A 22392-nucleotide genomic window follows, 5' to 3' on the forward strand; every position below is an offset into this window, starting at 1 on the left:
CTCCTTATATGGCCAGCACACTCTATAGTAGGGAGGATTATCACAACAAAACAAAAAAATAAGTGATATTTGAATTAAGTGAAATCACTGAATATACCTTTAAAGTTTGTTTTGCTTGCACATTACTCTTATATCCCGTTGGCTCTTTTCATTGAAGTGGTCTGTCATCCCCATATTGTGTGTGGCTTTAACTACGATAAAGAGCATAAAATCGAGGCAAGAGTTTGACCAGTAAAGTTGATCTGGTATCTTGGATGGGCTTTACTGCTTCATGCCAAAACTAAGAGGCAGCTGTTGGGATCAAACCTACAGGTTCTGCACCGTGGGTACAGGGCAGGCCAGGGCGTAGATTAAGAACCCATTCCAACCTCTGTTACCAAGTCCCAGTTCCCAAGTCTCCCGTCCTCCTGTGACATGGCCTTCATCCTCTCTGTACGTGCTCAAAGCTCTCTGACTTTTCAATAGAGACCAGACTCTAGTACTAAGTCTTTTGTTTGAACTCCCACGTCCCAGTTCCAAGTCCCAAGTGAACTGCACGTCCCAGGTTCTCCTTGGTTAACTGGCCTCCTTCCTCTCTGTGGGCAGCAGCTGAGTAGTCTGAGGTTTTGCCGTGGACTTGATGAAGTCCTTGATGACCACCTGTGCGTCGCCCAACCTGCGCATGCACCGCTGCACCACCCGGATTGTCTTCTGCAGCCGGCGGTCCAGCGCTAACAAGTGAGGCTCGGTCAGCACAGGCTGTAAGGGGTCTCCCTCCAGGGACTCCCTCATCACATCGCTGAGCCTGTACTGATCCTGGGTCAGGAGCTGGAGCCGCAGCAACGTAGAACTCTTTATCCTGGAGGAAAAGGAAGAGAGGTCGGATGAACAAAAGAGATGGAGACATAGAGGGGAACCACTACACTATTGTTTTCTTGTAGGTCTTATCAATTGATGTCTAATTATAGATTGAGGAACAGGGGGAGTGTCAAAAGAAAGTCTAGGATGTTGCATTGTAACCGCTTTCACTCTTAGCAATGCCGCATTTTATAGCATGTCAAACTGAGGAGAAAGAGGTGATGAAATTACAACCCGTCTGTTCTTGTCAATCCCCTCACCACCAATGCTACAGTAATAATAAACTTTATTTATAAAGTATGCGCCCCATACATAACTATAAGTATCCCTCACCAAACATTCCATCACAGACCTATGTTGTTATTTGCTATGCGACCCTATGTATTTATGCCCAGAGAGTAGAGACTATATACACAGAGAAGAGTTGACACCGCCCTCTAGATTGCATGGTACTACTTACATGCAGCACTGAGACAGCGGAGACAGAATGGACATCTCATCGTGTGTGTGCTTCCCGAATCTGGAACACAGTTTAAGATGTCAACATTGATCAGGAAACCAAAGAGTTTTGATTAACAACTCCATAGTTAAATACTTCTCACCCTCTGGCGTTGTCTAAGTGGAGCAGGAAACCTTCGTCCCCAAACTTTGTGAAGATCTCATAGTGATGCCTGTCCATGTTTCCTGCAGAAGACCAATACATAGAATTTCACAAAAGACCAATTTCATTATTTGTAATTTATTTTATTCTTTATGAGAACCATTTTTTCTCCCACGTTTTGCCACACTTGTGGAGTCCCAGACACTGCTAAGTGATAACACCTATAGTTGGAGGGCATATAGTCAACTATGTGTCACTTCCGATATGATGCTACCTAATGTATCTTTGCATATTTTGCTTATTTTGTAGATCAGCTAGGTTTGGTGAAAAGATTTGGTGTAGAGGGGAAAGAAAGGAGGAGACCAAGCATTGGTCCCTGGGGGACACTGGCCAATGAGTTGTAGTGGTTATTAAGGACATGGTCACAGCCACTGAAGGTAGCTCCAGTGATATCACCAGCGAGTGACGTCAGAGACACACAGGAGACTGCTCAGTTTTATGGCTGTTGATGAAACATCTATCTATTAATCCACGAAGTGCGACTGTGGCCCTGCATATCTCTCGAGAACCATCCGACTGATCGTCTGAGGGAGTGATGTGCCTAATTGGAAGTCTGTCGGATTGGCAGTTGTCCAGAATTATCTATAAATCTGCAAATCATCATTCCCAATGGGCATCGCTCTAGTTAGCCTTTGCTGTCACTACTGTATGGAGATAGTGCCCCCAAATGCCTGTGGTTGTAGATGTTTCAGAGAAGACGAACCCGTTAGGAAGTCAAAGATGGACATGTCTATGATGTTCAGGAGTCTGTTGCCTGAGTTGTAGGGATACAGTTGTTTTATCGTGTCACAGTAGAAAGGATTGGCTTCCCACCTGTTATACACAGAGAGAAACGCAAACATTATTTCAACATTTCAACTTTTCAACATTTCAACATTCAACATTTCAACTTTGTGCTGTATTTCATTATAGCTCGAGCCTCATATTATTCCACCGTTGATTACACTGGTGCTTAATTTACATTTGAATTTCTTTCCCGCACCACAACCCCAAGCTAAAATGTTTGCCGCTCCGCTTTGGTCTTATTGTGTAAGGTGAATTGAAAGATTTAATTAAAAGATTTGAAATTAAATAAAGAGAACTTGAGAGACTATAGTGTGGCCTATTATGAGGTCCTGGGTTTGTCCTGGGTATACTAGCTGCGGCACATCGAATCCAATAATTGTAATTGAATCTTCAATGTGCGTGGTTGCTGGTTGTCTCTGTGTTTTAGCATGCTTCACAGTAAAATCAGGAGTTTTAACCACTTTCAACCATGACATGCCTATTTTGAGCATGACATTAGGCAAATATTAATACTTAAAAACGTTCAGAATGTAAAAAAAAAAGAAAAAGCAGATCAGCAAGCACACAATACATCATGTTGAGCTGAGCTGTGAGCTTGTAAATCACTGGCAAAGTCCTGTTTATGTAAAAAGAGAGATTGTCATTGTCAAAGCAAGCGGTATGTGGTTGTGTTGTGTCTGAGCTCGTACTCCTCTCGTCCTGTGAAGCTGTATGAGCGTATCCATGGGTTGGGGATGGAGATGCGCGGGGCGATGCTGAGCCCGGGGAGGTAGGCAGACAGCGAGCCCTCCAACAGGTCAGGGCTGCCACACACTGCATACTCTGTCTTGCACACGTACAGACACTTGGCAAAGAAACACGTGTTGTTGGCTGTTTGGGACGAGAAAGCACATGGTTGAGTCCAGTAAACTATCAAACTAGCAATGGGGGGGGGGGGGGGGGGTTACCTTGCCTTAAAGGATTTGTGCCTGAACATTATAGGGTGTACCATGGGGGTTAAAATCCGCCCGAATCCTTAAAAAGAGTGGGCTCGAACCCCTCCTTGAGAGATCAAAACTCTCCGTGCCGCCACTACACTACTTCCTACTAACGAAGGTTACAAGCCTTTAGGCCCATGCCCATCCATGCAGATAAAGCCCCGCATCCTGCACTCTCACTAAGCCCGGGGCTCAACCCCTCCCCTCCCCTCCCCTCCCCCCAACAGCACCCTCTGATAAATCTTATGAAGCTCTCCCCACGCACTTTAAAGTAAGTTCCCCTAGATGAGAAGGCCTCGATCCTACAAATACTTAGTTAACAGCTAAGCGCTTACATCTCCATTGCTCTTCCATTGCTTACTCTTTTGTATTAGGCTATTTTTAGATTTATTTCTCACAGGCTATTTGCATGTGTAGCATTACGCAGAGGCGGGGATTGAACCCGGGCCTCCCACTTGCCAGACCAACGCACAACCTACCGTGCCAAGATTGGCTGCTTACTCTGTTAACAGGAATGAGATGTAGCGACGGTTTATTTTGACCGTGCAGGGTGGGGGGAAAAAAGACACGAGTCCCTCTCAAAGTCAACAATAGGCCTACTATGGCAAATGGGGGCAAAATGTTTTTTCTATACACTAGGCGCTGCTTCAGAAATTCAAAGCTCTTTGAAATTGCTACTACAGTTACTGAGGAATGTCCACTGGAACCTTGTTAGCGAACATCTTGTATTAATGTTAATGCTATAAGAACTGTTTGATGTACGATATCAAATCTTATTTCAAAACTATTGCTTTAACCACTGAGGGGAACAATTGCCAAAAATAGGATGGATTGAACGAAAGACAGTTTACCTGGAGATGTGAAGAAGACACTGCGGAGGTCTTCACTGTGGGTGATCTGGAGAATTTCTCCTGTGAGATTTACCCGTCTACCCACCACCGGTGGGACCCTCCGGAAGTCCAGGATTCTGGAACAACAAGGACAGCACAATATTCACCTGGGACCCAGATTTAATCTCTTCTCTCTTTCACTCTTTCGCTCTCGCTCACCCTGTCTCTGCCTCTCTCTCTCTCTCTCTCTCTCTCTCTCTCTCTCTCTCTCTCTCACCCCCTCCCTTTGCACTATTCACAGTTCCGTCCCTATTATGCCGGCACAAACTCAGACGAACTCTAGAAAGACAGTGATACCCTGCCATACTTATCTTCTTACCTCGTTCACACAGGCCCATACAATTCACCTTGACTGATCCTTATCAGCGTAACACCCCCGACGGACAGGGCTCATGCTCATTGTAATTGAGCAGGTGTTGATATATAAGGAGGCTGTATTTCCCCACAGTCGTGTCTCAATAACGGTAATCAAATTATAATCAGCATGCAAGGTTGAATGGTTGGTTTGTTAAATGCATACATTCCCCACCTGCTGAAAAAGGATAATGATTGGGCTTGCTGACAAGACTAGACAGACAGACACCTCCAGACATCTTAATGCAGATTCTTGTTCATCTACTTGTTTTTGCATTTGGTGAATTTGGCATTACCTTAATTCCAAAGCGACTCTCCTGGGTGCATAATGACTGTTTGAACGTGTCTCCATTGTTTGCGACTTTGTTGACAATGCATTACATCCCACAGTAAAGTGGTGATTTATCATGGTGCGTGGTTGCCAAATAATCCTGTCTGGCTCCAATGACTGTTCTAAGATGAGTCACCGAGCTAATGTGCCATAGCATGGAGAAAGACTGCGTGTGTCCACAGACCACAGTATTTACACTAATCAGTTTGAAAATACTGGGTTGGGCGAGCATGTTGAAATCATGGTGGAGTTACATGAGTATGTAGTAGTCATGGGTTTAGGTGGCACTAAACAACTTGGCTATATTATGGAGTTGGTGTTCTTAGTTGACTCAACAGGGATGGCATTGGCTGCTGGCCAGGGGTATTGGACAGCGTTGCCAGATTTTTGTGAGAGAAATAAGACTATTGAAAATTAGCCCAAAACCTAAGAAGCGACAAGGCCACACAAGCACTTTAAACTATACATATTGGAAAATATGCAACATGTTGTGAGCTTGTAGCTTGTATATTTTGAATATTTTTGAAACATTTTAACTACACAATTCTTGAATGTCCGTCCCTATCACAAATATTTTCAAATGGCGGTCTGCCAAATGTTTGAGAACCATTGGTTTAAAGTACACTTTAGAAAGAAGCCCCAACACACAACCCACAACTATCAATATTTACAAGTGACTTTACAGAAAAACAAGCCTAAAGTTGCTTATAATAAAATGTTATCTTCTCTTTCTTTCAAACATTTTGTATTGTTCTGAGACAGACAAACGGTAGGAAAGCTGAGAGATTTGATATATAGTTCAGCATTTTGCAGCAGAACATAATTGGGAACAAAACAGGAATAGATGTTTAACCGAAACTAAAATTAGCCTACATCCTGATCCAAGTACCACCACAGTAGACTACAGGGAAGAAAAACGGCTTCTAAGCGTAATATATGGATTGTGGCAGAATAGGATAACAACTTACATTGTGGAATAACTTGGAGTATATCCACGCAAGCCCTATAATTATTTTATTTATATGATGAGGGGTGGGCGTGGATCAGATTGTACAGTACCTGTCAAGGTGAAATGCAGCAATCTCTGCATTGTGTCGTTGGAAATCAACAAAGTAAAAGGTATTCTCTGGAGTCTGCTCGTCCCTCCTCTGCCTGACACACACACACACACACACACACACACACACACACACACACACACACACACACACACACACACACACACACACACACACACACACACACACACACACACACACACACAATGTTGGCAGCACAGCCAGATAGAAAATACTTTAAGACTAAACTATAGACCCATTGTAGTAGGTTCTTAATGCAAAAATAACAAATTGTAACCTACAGTATTTGACAAGTTATAAACCAGTTATAGATACTAGATAGTGTTAATTTTTCAAATGTACACAGTATCTACAAGTTTCTTAACCAGTTGTTCCTGGCCTAAAAGTTCAAGATGTTCTCACTGCAAACAAAGAACTTACATTGTATATATATCTATAAAATATCAAATATGACATCCTGACTTAATTGTCAATGCAAAATCCAGTCCCGGCATGAAACCACAGACAGTTTATAGTGAAGATCTGGAGTTATAATCCCTCTTCACCTCATAGGTTTGAACATGGCCTTGCCAAAGTTCTGCATCTTCAGAGCCAGCTTCAGGTGATGTCCGCTGGGCTTCACCACTGTGGTGTAAAGAACAAAAACTGATTGTATAAATAGAGGTCAACAACACTTAGTTGGGAAACAAAACGATATGGAATATCAGATATGGAATAGTGTGGAAGCCAATTGTAGCCGTTCAGAATGGAATATGAAAATTCTTTATCATATTTTTGGTCCAAGGATTATAGGCCAATTAAGGCCTACTGTCAGCGTGAATGAAAACTTTGATGCTGATCGGTCCAGTAGTTTGCGAGATCAGGTGCATGCAGACAGACACACACAAAGATGGGCGAAACCGAAAACATAATCTCAGCTCTCTGCCTTCTGGCCTGGTGGAGATTTGTTTAAAATACATAAGAATGTTGGTGTGAAAACAAGCACGGGTGGGCAACTATTAGATATGAGTCCTATGCAAAACAATCCTAAACAAGGATACAGGTGTAGCTGTGACGTCAGTTCGCTTTTGGACTTAAACATTGCATCAGTATATCAGCAGGTCTGACTTTTTGAACGAGAGGCAGAAACCAAGCAGGTAGACATGTGTTTTGCAGAGAAAGTCCTGGAGGTTTATATTTTTTGGGTGCCATATTTTGCTCTTTATTCTTGAATAGGATGTGTCTCACAGGACCCTATTCCCAGTGATAAGATAATTACGGGGTTGGTCACACAGCCTGAGTTTTACTCTATGCGAATGAAATTCTTTTTCTCTCCGTCTGGATTTATGTTATGTCACAGCAGTGGGCCAAGCTAACCACACACACCTCCCCCATAGCACTTTTATGAAGCTCTAGCTAGCGTATTAATAGTTTACAATTGCTGCTATAGTTCTGTTTTGGATGTGAATCAAAGGGGCACCAAACTAGCACACATGTCCTTTGAAGTCACAATACAAATGCATTGCTGCCATGGCCTTCTGGTTTCCGGCTAGTAATGAGAAAACTCTCACATGAATGGGGGAAAGGGAAGATTGTTTTTCATGTATTTTGTTCTGGGTGTGATGTTGATGTGGTCAGCCAGTTTACTGTTGGGGGGAGGGGGGGGGTGCATTAATAAGGGAGAAAATGTGAATGAAAAAGAAGACAGATATTGTTGTATGTGTGTGTTGGGGGTGAATAGGTTTATGTAGTAGCTTGATTCGTTTTTGTAAATAATTTGATCGATTGATTGATTTCCATGGTTGGCAGTTGCGAGGGTCAAACATAAACAGCAAAATCCAGGTCAATTTTATTAAACTAAAAATGAAGGCTCTGGGGTTTATTGTGTGCCTGCCTAGGCTAGACTAATGTAAAATGCTTTTTTTACTGTGCAAAAGTTCTCAAAGGGAGACTCAGACATCCGGTGATGCAAATAGGCTGCATCCTGCATCCTTAAACTCACTAAATTGAGAAAGGACGCAATCATGTCACCCTCCATTGGTGCTGGGATGCAATACTGTACTCGGTACTGTACTCTAATGTCGTCCCTGCGACGCGACCCATCTAAAAGACCACCCCTGGGTCCCGGGACTCATTACATTGAAAACCTATTTACATCACTTGGTCACATCTGCAAATTAGACAAATCAGTCAAAATAATTCCCAGGTCAATATACGTCTTGATTGCACAGCTATAAGGAAGAACAGTGGAAGTCACTGAACTAAAAACGCCTCGGTTTCCGAGGCTACTGCTGACTGAGCCTATATAAACCTTTGAAGTAACTTTCCCCCACATTGTTGACAATTATGCGGTTTTGATTTGTCTGCCTCTTGGAGGTATGAGATGTGAGTAGATGGATGTGTGCAGGTTGGGCGCCTGGATGTGTTAGCCCCCACTCCGGAGCCAGTGCTAGATCAAACATTTAATTAAGTGCTTCCCCTTTGAACATAAATGAGTTCCCAGCTCTTTGCCCCAGAGCGATGTCTTTATAAAGATAGCGACAATCAAGGTAATTTATGGAATTTTGCTGCCAAATGAAAACAAAACCTGCCACACACAAAGCATCATTGTATTTATCTCCGATACTATCGCCAAGCACCACAGAAAAGGGGAGCGAGCAAGAGGGGGAGAGAGTGGGGAAAAACAAAGAGACTAGTTAGAAAGACGCACTTGCCATTGTTTGTGCTGCATTACAATGTGAGATAAGGTACAAAGAGTGCAAAGTTGTGCAGATATGGAAATCTGGTAGTGAACTGACTTTACCTTGGCTGCAGTCACATGTTCCCTTTAGGGCCTTCTCGTCCTGTGTGTAATCTAAACAAGAGACATATAGTATCCGTCAGGAATAATTTAACTGGTTTAGTCAACTAACAGTATACAGTAAGTTTCATTACATCCTTCTGTCCACTCACCCAACTGGTTTATTCACTCATACATCATTCTTTCTTGCTACCCATCCATTCATCCTTGCACCCTATTCCAACCTGTACATAGTTATCATGTTTTTTTTTAGATATCTCCATTGTTGTGATTGTGAATGAATGTAAACAAGACTGCAAGGTCTTTCTTCTGTGCTGTCCTTTTGGACCAATATGTGCCAGACTGTAGCCTGGACTGTTTGCATTTATTTTGTCTAATAAAATAATCAATAAAGGAGTACGACTAAGGCCCTATACGTCCCATGACTCCCATCTGGGGGGGGGGGGTACTACCTGTCAGTGGGGAGTGTTGGCTGGGAGGAGGAGTATGACTAAGGCCCTATACGTCCCATGACTCCCATCTGGGGGGGGGGGGGTACTACCTGTCAGTGGGGAGTGTTGGCTGGGAGGAGGAGTATGACTAAGGCCCTATACGTCCCATGACTCCCATCTGGGGGGGGGGGGGGTACTACCTGTCAGTGGGGAGTGTTGGCTGGGAGGAGGAGTATGACTAAGGCCCTATACGTCCCATCGGGGGGGGGGGGGGGGGTACTACCTGTCAGTGGGGAGTGTTGGCTGGGAGGAGGAGTATGACTAAGGCCCTATACGTCCCATCTGGGGAGGGGGGGGTACTACCTGTGAGTGGGGAGGCTGATGAATGAATATCAACATCCTAATAACCCCCGCTTGAGTTCCTTTGGTCCTTGTATATGTTTCGTCTCACTGTGATGCTGTTGTTTTTCTGTTGTTTTCTGTAATGTGTCTCAGTTGTTGTCACTGTTTGTACTTTGTTTTCTCGCTGTTGTTTTTCTGTGTGGTAGCTTTAGTGCACTTGTTTTTATTTTATTTTATTCTCCTGTACAGCACTTTGTAAACTCTGAGTTTTAAAACGTGCTATATAAATAAAGTGGATTGGATTGGATAATACATCCGAATACTGGGGGGTCAAATTATGACGGGCAATTCCTGCTGTCAAAATATGACCCCAGTCAAAAAACACTTTGTTTGAAATAGACACTCATGCTTTCCAAGGTGTGATTTGGGGTCCTAAGGATGAATACAAAATTAATATCAACATCTTAAAACCAAAATGTTGAATTGTGGGTTTGAGCTCACATCCAACCATCAATGTAGTTTTGCGTTGATGTCGGGTAGAAACCATGTATCTCCATATTACAACTTTTGAAAAAGAATTTGAGTGTCACAAAGTCACAAAGTGGCAAAAGTAGCAAAAATAGTCAATCTACAGTGCGTTGCACGGTACCATGATGTGCTGTGAGCTGCCATTTCTACAAATTTGTAAGTATATGTAAGAGTGGTTAAGTGTTGGGTTTTTACATTTTATCCATGAACAGAGATTTCCTGAAAAGTAATGGTTTTGGACATACATGGTTTCTGCCGATATACAATACACTATCCGTCCATCCATCAATCCATCTCTGCTGTTACCTGCGCTAATAATCGCATGACTCTGCATGTCCTGGACGAGCCGTGGGATGGCGGGGTCGTCACGCGCGTACAGCGCATAGCGGTTTATCCCCAGGTGGAACTGGAGCCAGCCGGCTTCGGGGTCAAAGCTCACCTCCTGTTCGGCGACAGTGATGTTGGCGGCGGCCGCTGCCTCATTGTAGAACTTCATATGCCTGAGGAGTGACAGGTCACACAGGACAGATTTAAAAATAGGAATATACTTGAATGCACTTTATCTCTCTCCTCTCTTTTTACCATAGGGATTAGAGATTGACATGACGGTTGTAATATGCAAGGTGTGATCCTGCAGTCTGTCATCTCACTGCGGCTGTTAATGATGGGTTACTTTACATGATTAAGTGTCTGGTGGTGGTGGTTTAGTGCATAATAATATGTTGAACTCGCTGACAGAGGCCATGGCATGCAGGCTCGAGGGTTACCACATTTACCCTGGTGTCTATTTTGGGCAGATAATTTTTTGTTTAAAATATTTGTTTTCATCAATCAAAACTTGAAGAAAAAGATCTACAATCTCAACACATTTGCTGTACAACTAAGTATGTAGCGCTGAAGTGATTAACCTCAGAATCCTCAGGTTTAGGGAGGGCCCTTCTGGCCTCTGCTGTCTGACGTCTTGGGATTGTCATAGTCTAGTGAAACTCCTCTCTTCTTCTCTCCTCTCCAAACCAATACCACTCACTTGGAATTGTCCCTTCCTTTCTTCCTTCCTTCTTCCTCCCTACCGTCCTCTCCTTTCCGGACCGGAAGCCATTTGGCTTCACTTTGTGTCGCCTCTGCAGCCTGTACTTACAGAGCGACCAGGAAGACCAAAACAAATAAGCATTGCGGTCGCAGGGGCAAGGCTGCGCCAGGACCTGACCACATTGTGTGGGACGTACAACTCTCGCTACCCAAACAAACTCCCAGAGAACCCACCCGGATAAAGTGCTCAGATAATAAGGCCATGTATAAATAAATACGTTTGTTCTCTTCGGGGTCATCACCCACTCCATCAGTCACCCCAGCTGACTTAAATCGACCCACTGGAGTAATCAGGCCACAGGGTAAATGTATAGACCACAGAGACAAGGCAGGATAGGGACCATGAAAGAAGAGGGAACAAGGGCAGAACAGCTCTTATAGTGGTGATGTGGGGGACCAAAACATCTGATCTTCCATCCAGCTCGGACCATTTGTCCAGTTATAAATAGAATAGAATAAAAAGTTATAAATGTAGGCTAAGTGACTGGGGAGAATATGAACAAGAATAATGGTGCATACAGTATACAAATGAATTGGCTCTGCATTTATTTTATTTATTGTATTGTTTGATAGGATTAGGGTTAGGGGTGTAACGATACATTTTAACAACAATACGATACCTATCACGATACATGGTTGACGATACCATACGTACATGGACGATATTGGTTCATTCATGGCGATATGATACGATTCAATAGTTTAAAATTGATACAGTAACTATTTAGCAAAGAAATTGTGTGAGATTTGTGGATAGTGCAGGTTTTTTAAGGGAAAAATGTATTAATATAGACCAAGTGTAGCGATATTGAATGGAAAAGTAATTAAACCCCTCCTTTTCTTTCTTGCTAAATTGCTAAAGACAATGCACAAGTAATTAGTATTAATCGATTATTTACACTAGTCCTTACCCGTTCTGAATATATGAACAGCAAATGATGTTCAGTGTGGGTAATGTGTTGTAATAGATCACATTACTGATAGGGGGGAACGGGGAATTGTTTACAGATGGTCTTGGGAAGTTAGGTTGGGCACAAAAGTAGGCTAATTAGTAGGCTACTGTAGTTTTTTTTGCAAGAAAATGCTGCAGTACAATCATATAGTATACCATTGATAGCTTGGTATTGTGGCTGCTTTGGAGAGGTTATCCTTTAAGATGAATAATCAGTTGGATAAATATGATTTGAAGTGGAACGTGTTCCTCAGTCATGTTGCATGTCCTTTGGTGTGATCCATGGTCAGGCAATGCCCTTTTGCTTGTTTATTGTATTAATATACATAGTCCTTACCCGTTGTATGGACTATTGCCCCCCATAAATATATTTAATTGCTCTTCATTTTAACTTGTATAATATATTTGTGTATTTTTTGTGTGAATAAAAACAGCACTATAACATGAAAATATTTGTATAAAAACTATAAATGCATGGTAGGGAAATGTTTTCATGGCAAGGACTGTAAAATGTACACTTATTAGCCCACAGACCCCCATTTGAAAAGTATGAAAGACCCCAGTTTGACATGCAGCACAGAAAGTATGGGCTGTCGCACAGGTATTCCCAAATGTACAGTGTGGGTAAATGTGATGTAATAGATCATATTATTGATATATGTATTTTGAGGAAGAATTGCTTTAATATAGACTTGTTCACTGGAAATGGAAAAACAGTACATCATAGTCATACATAGAACTGAAAGTCTCAAACAGTCATTGTCATGTTAGTAGTGTAGTAATTGCATTTATGGGGAGATGAGTTGTTCAGTACCCCCCTTGTGGCCGCGGGGGGTACTGCACCCTGGGTGCGGTTGGATTATTATTTCATATAAATGGGTGATGTAAAAACAATATCTGTACAGTAAATATGACAGTTGCGTCGGTAAAATGTAGCCTAGCCGGATTCTGGGAGCGTGCAGATTTTTTTTGGCATGGAGAGATGTGTGCTAATAGTGTGGCTCGGTCGGAGATAGACCACGGACAAATAAATGGGTTTTTATTCACTAATAAATTCATTATTAATGTTATTGACAAAATGGCTCCGTTAAGACCTCCATATAATTATGGTCCATGCCTGTGTGAAAAGTGGGAGTGATTGGTGCTGACAGTGAGGAGATACGGTGTTGTTTCTGACATTCATTCATTCAGACATTCGGTTAATTATAGTATTCATTCAGACATTCGGTTAATTATAGTATTCATTCAGACATTCGGTTAATTATAGTATGATGATGATGATATGATGATATGATATGATTGTAAAATGATTCGATACCGATTATGTGCATTGCAAAACGATACGAGGCGATACAAAGTTAAACTTGATACGATATGTTTCTGTTTACTATATGGTTACACCCCTAGTTAGTGTAGACTGTTACAAGATTTAGCAGGAACTGCCTCAAGCTTATCCATTGTAACAGTATGTGCACGTTTATGAGGCTGCCAAGAGAGAGCATGAGAGAGTGTGTGAAAAGTCAGACTGAGAAAAAGTGTGCAAGAGACGACAGAGAGAGAGAGAGTCAGAGAGAGAGAGAGAGAGAGAGAGAGAGAGAGAGAGAGAGTCAGAGAGAGAGAGAGTCAGAGAGAGAGAGTCAGAGAGAGAGAGTCAGAGAGAGATCCCTCAGTCATATTTCTTCTGATTTTCCACTGCTGGAGCCCAAACTATCTCTATCTCTGTGAGGGAATGTGCAGAGTGTTGGGCGCAAACACAAGCCAAGTCAGCTACGTAAGGCTCCAACAGATTTAAGGGGATTTTATCAGCATTAAATCCCTGTTTACCTTAAAGAGAGAGCGCTCTCCAGATGCAAGCGCTCAGAGTGACATGTTTGTGAGGCTTTCTTCCCCACCCGCTACGTGTTGTGTTTTTACGATGCACACTTTAAAAGAACGTTACAGGCTTCATGAAAATTGCTTTGCCCTAGAGCAAATGTTATGGGTGGTTCTTCATGTACCCGCTGTGCGTACCTCGACTGTGTGTGTGTGTGTGTGTGTGTGTGTGTGTGTGTGTGTGTGTGTGTGTGTGTGTGTGTGTGTGTGTGTGTGTGTGTGTGTGTGTGTGTGTGTGCGTGTGTGCAGCACGTGTATGTGTGTACTGTATGTGCGTGCGTGTGTGATGACATTTGAGGATGTGCGTGCTTGTCTCTGTCCACCTGTAGGTGCGTGTGTGTGTGTGTGTGTGTGTGTGTGTGTGTGTGTGTGTGTGTGTGTGTGTGTGTGTGTGTGTGTGTTGGTGTGCCTGTGCATCATGTGCACTACACTTGTCTGTGTGGGTGTGTGTAGCAGGGTTGGGAAATGGGAACCTCAGCCGTAATGTCATTGACCCTGCCCCCTCAACCACAGTCAAGCCTCAACACGTGTTCTCCGTCTGTGTTCAGAAATGAACCCGTACTTCATCTGTCAGATATTTTAATTCAGCTGAAAACTCTAAAGCTCTCAGCTGCAACACATACAGCTATTTTCTGATGTTGTGTGTTGTTGTTGTTCAGTCTATGTGTGTATCTTAAATGAGATAAAACAACAGACAGAAGTAACAAACTGATAAAATCCAACAAACTGAAGAGATGTATAAAAGCTGGATAACTGACCGTTCCCAGCGCGACACCTTCCTCTTGTAATACTCCAGCAGTTCTCCTGCCTGCAGCAGTCTCTCCTCTGGCCCCGGCACGGGAGTTTGGATGTTGAACAGGGGATGCGCAAACAACCTCCCTAGCTTCGAGCCTCCGTCAGTGGGGTCAGTTTGGGTGGCGGCTGCCGTCTCACTTGGTGGTGGCAAGGAAGAGGTCCCGTTGGAAAGCCATGGGGTGGCGAGCCCACCCTGCGCAGGGAGAAACGTCAGGTTGTCCGCGCTGCAGAAGCAGAGTACATCCCCCGCCGCCGGTCCTAGCCGAACGTCCCGGAGCTTGGGTAGCAGGACGAAGTAGAGGTCGGCGCTGAAGATGGCCGTGAGGGTCACGGCTAAGATGAGACGGTCTCTCCTCATGTTCAGAGAAAGAGGGAGGAAGGGAGTACAACCAAAAAGACACAGGGAGGAACACAGAAGGAGAGAAGAAACAAACAAAAAAACAGAAAATGAGATATGAGAGAGACAGAGAAAGCAGAGAAACTAAAGGCAGTGCTGAAAGAGGAGAGAGAAAGACAGAGAGGAAAAAAGGAGAGAAAGTGAAAAGCAAAGTGGAGGGAAGAAAATGACTATGTGCAGCTCAGGGCTGTACGAGGCATCACTTGTAGCTCTCCCACACACTCATCCAGACAGAGGGGAGAGGGAAGCAGCCAGAGGTCGGTCCAAGCCTCTCTCTCTCTCTCTCTCCCGCTCTATCTCTGTGTTTCAGCATTCGAGGAGCTGCTCATTCCAGCTTCTCCTCCCTTGCTCCCTCCCTCCCTTCCTCTCTTCCTCTCCTTTAGCAGCAACAGAAGAGAGAGCTGAGCTGACCCTGAGCATGTGTTAACAACAGTCACTGACAGCCTGGCTGCTTCCAGCGACCTGCTGCTGCTGCTGCTCCTCCGAGGGATATAGACTGTCTGACTGACGGAGTATGTTTGCAGTGTGGGCGTGTACAGTATGAGTGTGTAATGTATGTGTATCACTACCTGTACACTACTACACACACAAACGTCAAATGACGATGTTATCTCATTTCTTTGGTTGGACGGTGATCGGAGGTGAGAGAGCGTGTGCACTTGTGTGTCTTGGCGCAAACGTACACACTAACTTTAACTTTAACTGTAAGACCTCTAAGAGTACACATTACACACTCTAATATGACACACACACACACACACACACACACACACACACACACACACACACACACACACACACACACACACACACACACACAGTGAGTGACCGCCAAGGAGGGCTGCCGCAGAGGTCCTCGTGGTAACTGCGTCCGCTCATGATCACAGCAGTTCTGAAGTCAGTCCTCTCCAACTGGATCCTGCACTTAAAAGGGGGTTGTGCTCTGACGCACAGAAATGTGTGCGTGAGTGTGTGCGTGCGTGTGTGTGTGTGTGTGTGTGTGTGTGTGTGTGTGTGTGTGTGTGTGTGTGTGTGTGTGTGATGTCTGTGGTGAAATCTAGGTCTACGGCTGTTGAAAGTCTGCGTGTGTTCTGTGTATTCTGGCTAATGCTTCATGTGGAATTGGTCCTGGCACGCAGAACTCTCAGGGAGTATTGGAGAGAGAGAAAGAGTGTGTTTGTGTGTTTTTTTTGGGGTGTGTGTGTGTGTGTGTGTGTGTGTGTTTGTGTGTGCACAGTCATGCCATGGCCCCTCCAGGTTCAATATAGTTCAGAAAGCACAGGAGAGCAGTTCACTCACTGTCTTCTCCTGTGTTCTCATCCATTCTTTCTCCTCTCCGTCACTCACTTCAGCTCACCCCCACCCCTCGCGGGGGTCTTTTGTCCTCAACACCTCCACTGCTCTCTTCTCTTCTTTACTCTTACTTCTCTTGTCTTACTTCAGTCTGTTTTGCTCTAGGCAGACTTCCCAGCTGCACCTTCCTTCCCACTGTTTTTCCCATGCACATGCAGTCATGCACACGCGTGTGCGCGCACACACACACGCACACAACCACACACACAGGCACTCCTACCGCTCTATCACAGTGGAAAAGATAGAGTGCGAGAGTGTGAGGGAAAACTAGTTGCTTGCGCAAACAATCTCAAATGAAATGCGGCGCAAAGAGGATTTTTTCTCCTTCATGAATCAACTATTTATTTGCTCTTTGGAATGAAAACGTGGATGAATTGTAGAGGCTGTTTGCGGTCCCTGTCTGCTCGGGACGCCCTAAGCAGCTTTATGCCCAAGTACTTAGGTTCTCCCGGGGCATTTCCCAGCCTGCATCTGTGCTGTTGTTTCCCTGGTATTTTGGAACATCTGTCGTGCGTATGTGTGTGTGTGTGTGTGTGTGTGTGTGTGTGTGTGTGTGTGTGTGTGTGTGTGAGGGTGTGTGTGTGTGTGTGTGTGTGTGTTGTAACTCTTGCAAAATTATGCAGGAAGGTCTGATTCTCCAGGGCGTGTGTTAGCTGTTTTAGTTTTTTTTTTTCTTTTTTTTTACTCTGAAAAGAAAACAGCCTGAGAGAATGCTTGATTGATGTTGCAAATTAGCAACAGCAGTTTTAACCTGCCATTTAATATAGCCATGTTGTAAAAATGCTTCTGTTCTGTTCTGAACAACTCCCTAGGCCTAGAACGTTTTTCTGAAGACTACTGCAATGAAAAGAAGAGAAGCTATTGTTCACATGACTCATAGGCTGATAGACAGAGGCTGTCAAACCAGTAAAGGCAAAACAGTCCTGGCTGCCAAATTTAATCCTAAAGGGAAAATACACCCGTCCCCACCCCCTGTTTTGCTTTGTGTTGCTGTGTCCATTTTGTATTTGTTTTTAAAGAACAGGAAAATATATATTAATATAATTCATTTAATTTAACAGAAACATTATGTACTCTAAAATGTTATCAAGGAAGGACAGTCGGTGCCACTTGCCACATTATTTGTGCACTTGTAACTGCAGGACACGATGACACGCTGTCAAATAGAAGATAACACTCTAGTAACAGTTCAGATATTTTGTCATCATTTGATAAACCCTTGTTATCACACAGGTCCCTGGGGCGGAAGCGTATCCATGTTATGTCTACTACTTCTGATGCTCAGCCCAGCTGTGTCTGTTTGTATTTATCCCCTAGAAACATGCTGTGCTCTGCTGCTCAAGAACAGCTCTGCTCCACTCACTTCCTCCCACCCCCTTCCCACCCAAAATATCCACAATAACACTTAAAAATAACCCAGGTTGGAAGGCAGAGGAAACACATGCAAACAATTTGACAAAATTGAATATGAGAAAACAGATCTCTTGAGTCCTGTATAGCTCAGACTTTAAATGCAGTTCAACAGAATAATGTTGAGGGTCATGCTGTTTGTATTGGAGACAAATGGCGCAAGAATATGTCACAGAGATTATGGCATAATGTCAGCGTGATCTGGCCTGCGCAACCTTTGATAGCGCTGGGTAGGAGGGATTGACTCACATTCATTGTGACATTTCCAACTGCCTGTCTGTCTGTTTGACGTCCTTCTGACACTACTACAGCAACCTGAATAATCACACACAGTTCGGAACTTCGGATTCATTGGATCTGAGTGGTTAAAAATAGGGAGTGTGTCAATCAAAGCCCGGCAACAAGGCTGACTGTTTTTAGCTTATAGTGTTGGTGATCTTGGAAAAGAAGCCTTTTGAAATGCATATGTGAGATGCCTGCTAAATTCCTGAACCTCAGAGATCAATAAGCAATCAGAATCAAGTAAATGAGTCCTTTAGACAAGCAGGTTTATTATCACTATGTGTGATTGAGATAGTATGCAAAAGGTTGAGGACAAAAGAGGAAAAAGGTAAGGCAGCATTTCGAATATCATAAATATGGATGAAGACAGTCGGACAAGAAAACGGAGTATAATGAATTCCAATTCAGGAAAAATCAAAAAGGTCCATAATGGGTATTCCCAGCCGATGCCCTAATACAATCCCTGTTATGCCCATATATTGAGATCCCTGATGTCATCAATATCAAGCCCATATATGGGAATGTCAATATATGGCCATATTGTGACAGTCTCATGATAACCACTGTGGTTGCCATGAAGCGAGTCAGACTTGCAAATGAACCAAGTTGGTACAATAAGATCATATTTATATGAAGATCACAACACTGACCTCATCAAACCCTGGATAGCCATAACCGGTAGTTTGTTTTACTAGATCTTCATATATGAGTCGGCCAGCAACTCTACATCTGACCTCACTGACACCAGATTAACAGTTTAACTCCTGCTTTTCAAACTGTGCCGTATGAAGAATCTCTGTTGTCGGGGCGTCTTACTGGTTATACAGTATATAATATGGAGAATGGAGATCCATTGCCACACGTCGGTTCTACACAACAGGCAATCAGACTGACTTACCACTTGGTACAGTACGTCACTCCTGCTTGTGCTCGGTGTTACGCATGGTGAGTTTGATGTCGACCGGTCTGACAGTTCTCCAGATATGCTTGGGTAACACGGACAGACATCCACAAACGCACAGTCTCTGCAAATGTCTAGAAGGATGATGTGGTGCACTATGCTACTTGAACATATAGTTATCGTTATAGTTATCTATCGTTCTCGCTGTGGACAGCCCTTAGACTGTAGGCTGCTGTAGTAGGGTCTAGCTGCTACACTCTAGCAGCTAGACCCTAATTTAGTTAACCCATTAAGACCTCAAACATTTTCATGGCAAGTACCACCAAATTATATGCATTTGAATTTGAGATCTGCTGGGTTTCACTCCGGCCATCTGGTCGTGGACTTATTTAACCTTGGGACAGCAGTTAAATTCAGCACCTTCATTCATGTACCTGACAGAGTAGACACTAGTCTAGTCCAATAACTAATGCTATGCAACTGGGAAGCTTGCCAACAGTCTATTTAGAATGGCACAGAAGAGCATTATCATTGCTGCCAAGACTGGCTTAGCATAGTATACTGTAACATTCTTTCCACATATGCATTTACTTATATTCTCTCTGACGCCATAGGACTCAAACATAAATGGTAAATGAAATGGTGCATTTGCTGAATATAGTGTTTTTATCGAAAGTGCTTTACCATGTGCATTACATTCATCCATTCGCACATAGATAGGTCAAAGTAAAAAATAAAAAAAAATCGTACGATTTGTCACACGTTAGTAACCATGCAAGGTGCAGCAGTTAAGGAGTTAAGTGTCTTGCTAATTTAAGGGCATTTTGACCCAAAGCCAGGGCGAGCCAGGGCAAGACATTTACAGTACCTTAACTGTGCATGTGAGCAGGTTAGGTTTCAGTGTCCAGCTCAAAGACATTTGAGTGGGACTGCAGTGGGTACTGAATATGGAAGTGACCATTCAGACTCTTTAGAGCTCAATTTGCTGTATGGAGCTAAGCTGCTCGTCACTACAGGGGCTTATGTAGCCTGCCCCGAATCACCTGCTCTTAGTCCTGGAAGGAGACAAAGAGGGTGAAGAAAGGTGGGAGAGAGAGAGGGAGAAAGAATGATTTTAGCGTTCAGTATTAATCCTCACGTTTACAAAATGTTTCTCATAAATGTGGCATTCAGCTGTGGATAATATCACGTGTTTTCTGACACTAGTTCTTTTACTAACTCCTCTCTTTTCTCTTTCCCCTGGTTGTCCCAGAGGGGCGCTCAGATTGATTCACTCACTTCCATAGGACAAAAGCCCTTGGTGTGACAGACAAAACCAAACCAAAGAGACGAGGGAAATAACTTAAGAGATAGAAGATTGTAGACAAAACAGAACAGCCTTGTCTCAGACCAACTCAGAACAGGAGGATGACATTGTGCAATTCAGAAAGAAAGAAATATATGGAAGCATGGCACAGCTAGGGTGTCATGCACCAGCATCTCGCTGGAGGACATTAAGTGTTATTTATCCCCCAGATGTGTCTGAAATAGAACAGCAGTATTCCTCTCTTCACTCCTTTCATCCCTCTCTCATTATCCCTTGTCATCCATCAGGCTTTTTTGGACAACTTGGGACTGACTGTGGAATGCAGCGACCACAGCGTTGGGTATGAGAGGATGTGGAGTTGTGGAGATGGCCTATCAAATTCCTCCAGCATTGATCGTACCGTTTATAGTCATGTTTATAAGGAGTGACCAGCATTAATTTATTATACAAGTCACCACTGGACGCTCACAAACCCACATATTCACAAACAACAATAGCCCCGGTATACAATTCCTGTATGCTGGGTTTACATAATACATTCAATTTAAAATACTGTAGGTGGGAGAGATTAGAGACTAAATATGCCCTGTCTCAAAAAACAACACAGCTCTCATCACTGTCACGAAACAAAAACATCCTTTTAATTTAGAAATGTATGAGAAAAAGAAGGTATACTCTTAGGAGAGGGGTTCAGTTTAAGTCATCTTATTTGATCTAATTACACCAGTCTACTTGCCAAGTCAGTCTGAAATTGGATCACTCTAAAAGATGTGCAGCAAGAAAGGAAGAACATCCACAACCACACATACTTGGGGGAGCCTGTGTTGCTGTTAAGGGGAAAAAAAGGTTGTTTCAAGCTGGTGTCCCTATTTTAGGCATGCCATTATAGGCAACAACAAAACAAAACTATGTTATACAAATGTACCAATTACTGTTTTTGCGATTTTACATGCAAGAAGTATAGGGTTGAGAGATTGAGAGTTTCCATGGTGTGTGTATGTGTATGTGTGTGTGTGTGTGTGTGTGTGTGTGTGTGTGTGCGCGCGCGAGTCTGTGCGAGGTACCTTCGTTTGTTGGAGCTGATCAGGACTCTTTAGGGTCTAGAATAGATGGATTCTGTCTGGCTTTGTGGTGCTGGAGTGAGAGGACATGGAGACAATGTTTCAAGACAGAGTAAGTGAGTGTGTGCATGTGTGTATTGCATGTGTGCACATGGCTAGGCGTGGCTACAGGGAAAGCATAACTAATCGTTTATTTTGGCAAGTACAGAACACAGACAGACAGAAGGAAAGAATTGTCCTGCAGATACACGCTTATGCGTGACTGTGTACATGTGTGCACAGTTGCACACATACTGTACACAGGAACACATGTATGCATTGCACAAACTGTACATAGATACAAAGTTCTGCATTTCTGTGCTTGAAACCCTGGCCAGTGTTTCTGGAGAGGAACATTGTCCCAAATGTTCCAACGTTGCTTTACGGACGGAGCCTGGAGTTCTAGAATGTGAGGAATGTTGGGGCTCCTGTCTTCATGAAGTGGTGAAATTGGCCGTGATTGAATCCGAGTATCAGGTTTAATGGAGTTGGAAAGACACGGTGACCTGTATAGTTTTACCCTGTTTCTACCAATACACTGATGCTCTCGTGCACCAATCCACATGCACACACACACACACACACACACACACACGTGTGCATGCTTTAATGCATCAAAGAATCTTCGATGGTTGTATTCTAGGTAATTGCTGCACACACACACACACACACACACACACACACACACACCTCATTGTGACCTCAGGCAGCTCCAGTCCCATTTGGCTGTGCACAGGGAATGTCCCGTCCAGCAATTACCTAGAACCTAGAACCATCGGAGATTCTTTGATGCATTAAAGCATGCACACGTGTGTGTGTGTGTGTGTGTGTGTGTGTGTGTGTGTGTGTGTGTGTGTGTGTGTGTGTGTGTGTGCGTGTGCGTGAGTGTGAGTGTGCGTGTGCGTGTTAGTAGGGTTAGTGCATGTGTGCACCTGTTTGC

At 43.5% G+C, this 22392-nt stretch overlaps 1 protein-coding gene across 1 annotated transcript; it reads right to left on the reverse strand.

Moving 5' to 3' along the window:
- Positions 1–555: 555 nt before the first annotated feature.
- fam20a (FAM20A golgi associated secretory pathway pseudokinase) lies at positions 556–15803 on the reverse strand (the record flags this gene model as incomplete). Its single annotated transcript, XM_083787960.1, has 11 exons — positions 14667–15803; positions 10302–10495; positions 8698–8748; positions 6461–6539; positions 5896–5988; positions 4113–4228; positions 2974–3154; positions 2202–2311; positions 1440–1521; positions 1298–1357; positions 556–838 (listed from the first exon to the last, which is right to left on the reverse strand). Exons 1-11 carry the CDS (start codon positions 15059–15061, stop codon positions 556–558), a joined length of 1644 nt encoding a protein of 547 aa, XP_083644086.1. The 5' UTR covers positions 15062–15803.
- Between the last annotated feature and the right edge of the window lie 6589 nt (positions 15804–22392).

Source organism: Protomyctophum parallelum (assembly GCF_964188405.1).
Source record: "Protomyctophum parallelum genome assembly, chromosome: 17".
Lineage (NCBI taxonomy): Eukaryota > Metazoa > Chordata > Actinopteri > Myctophiformes > Myctophidae > Protomyctophum > Protomyctophum parallelum.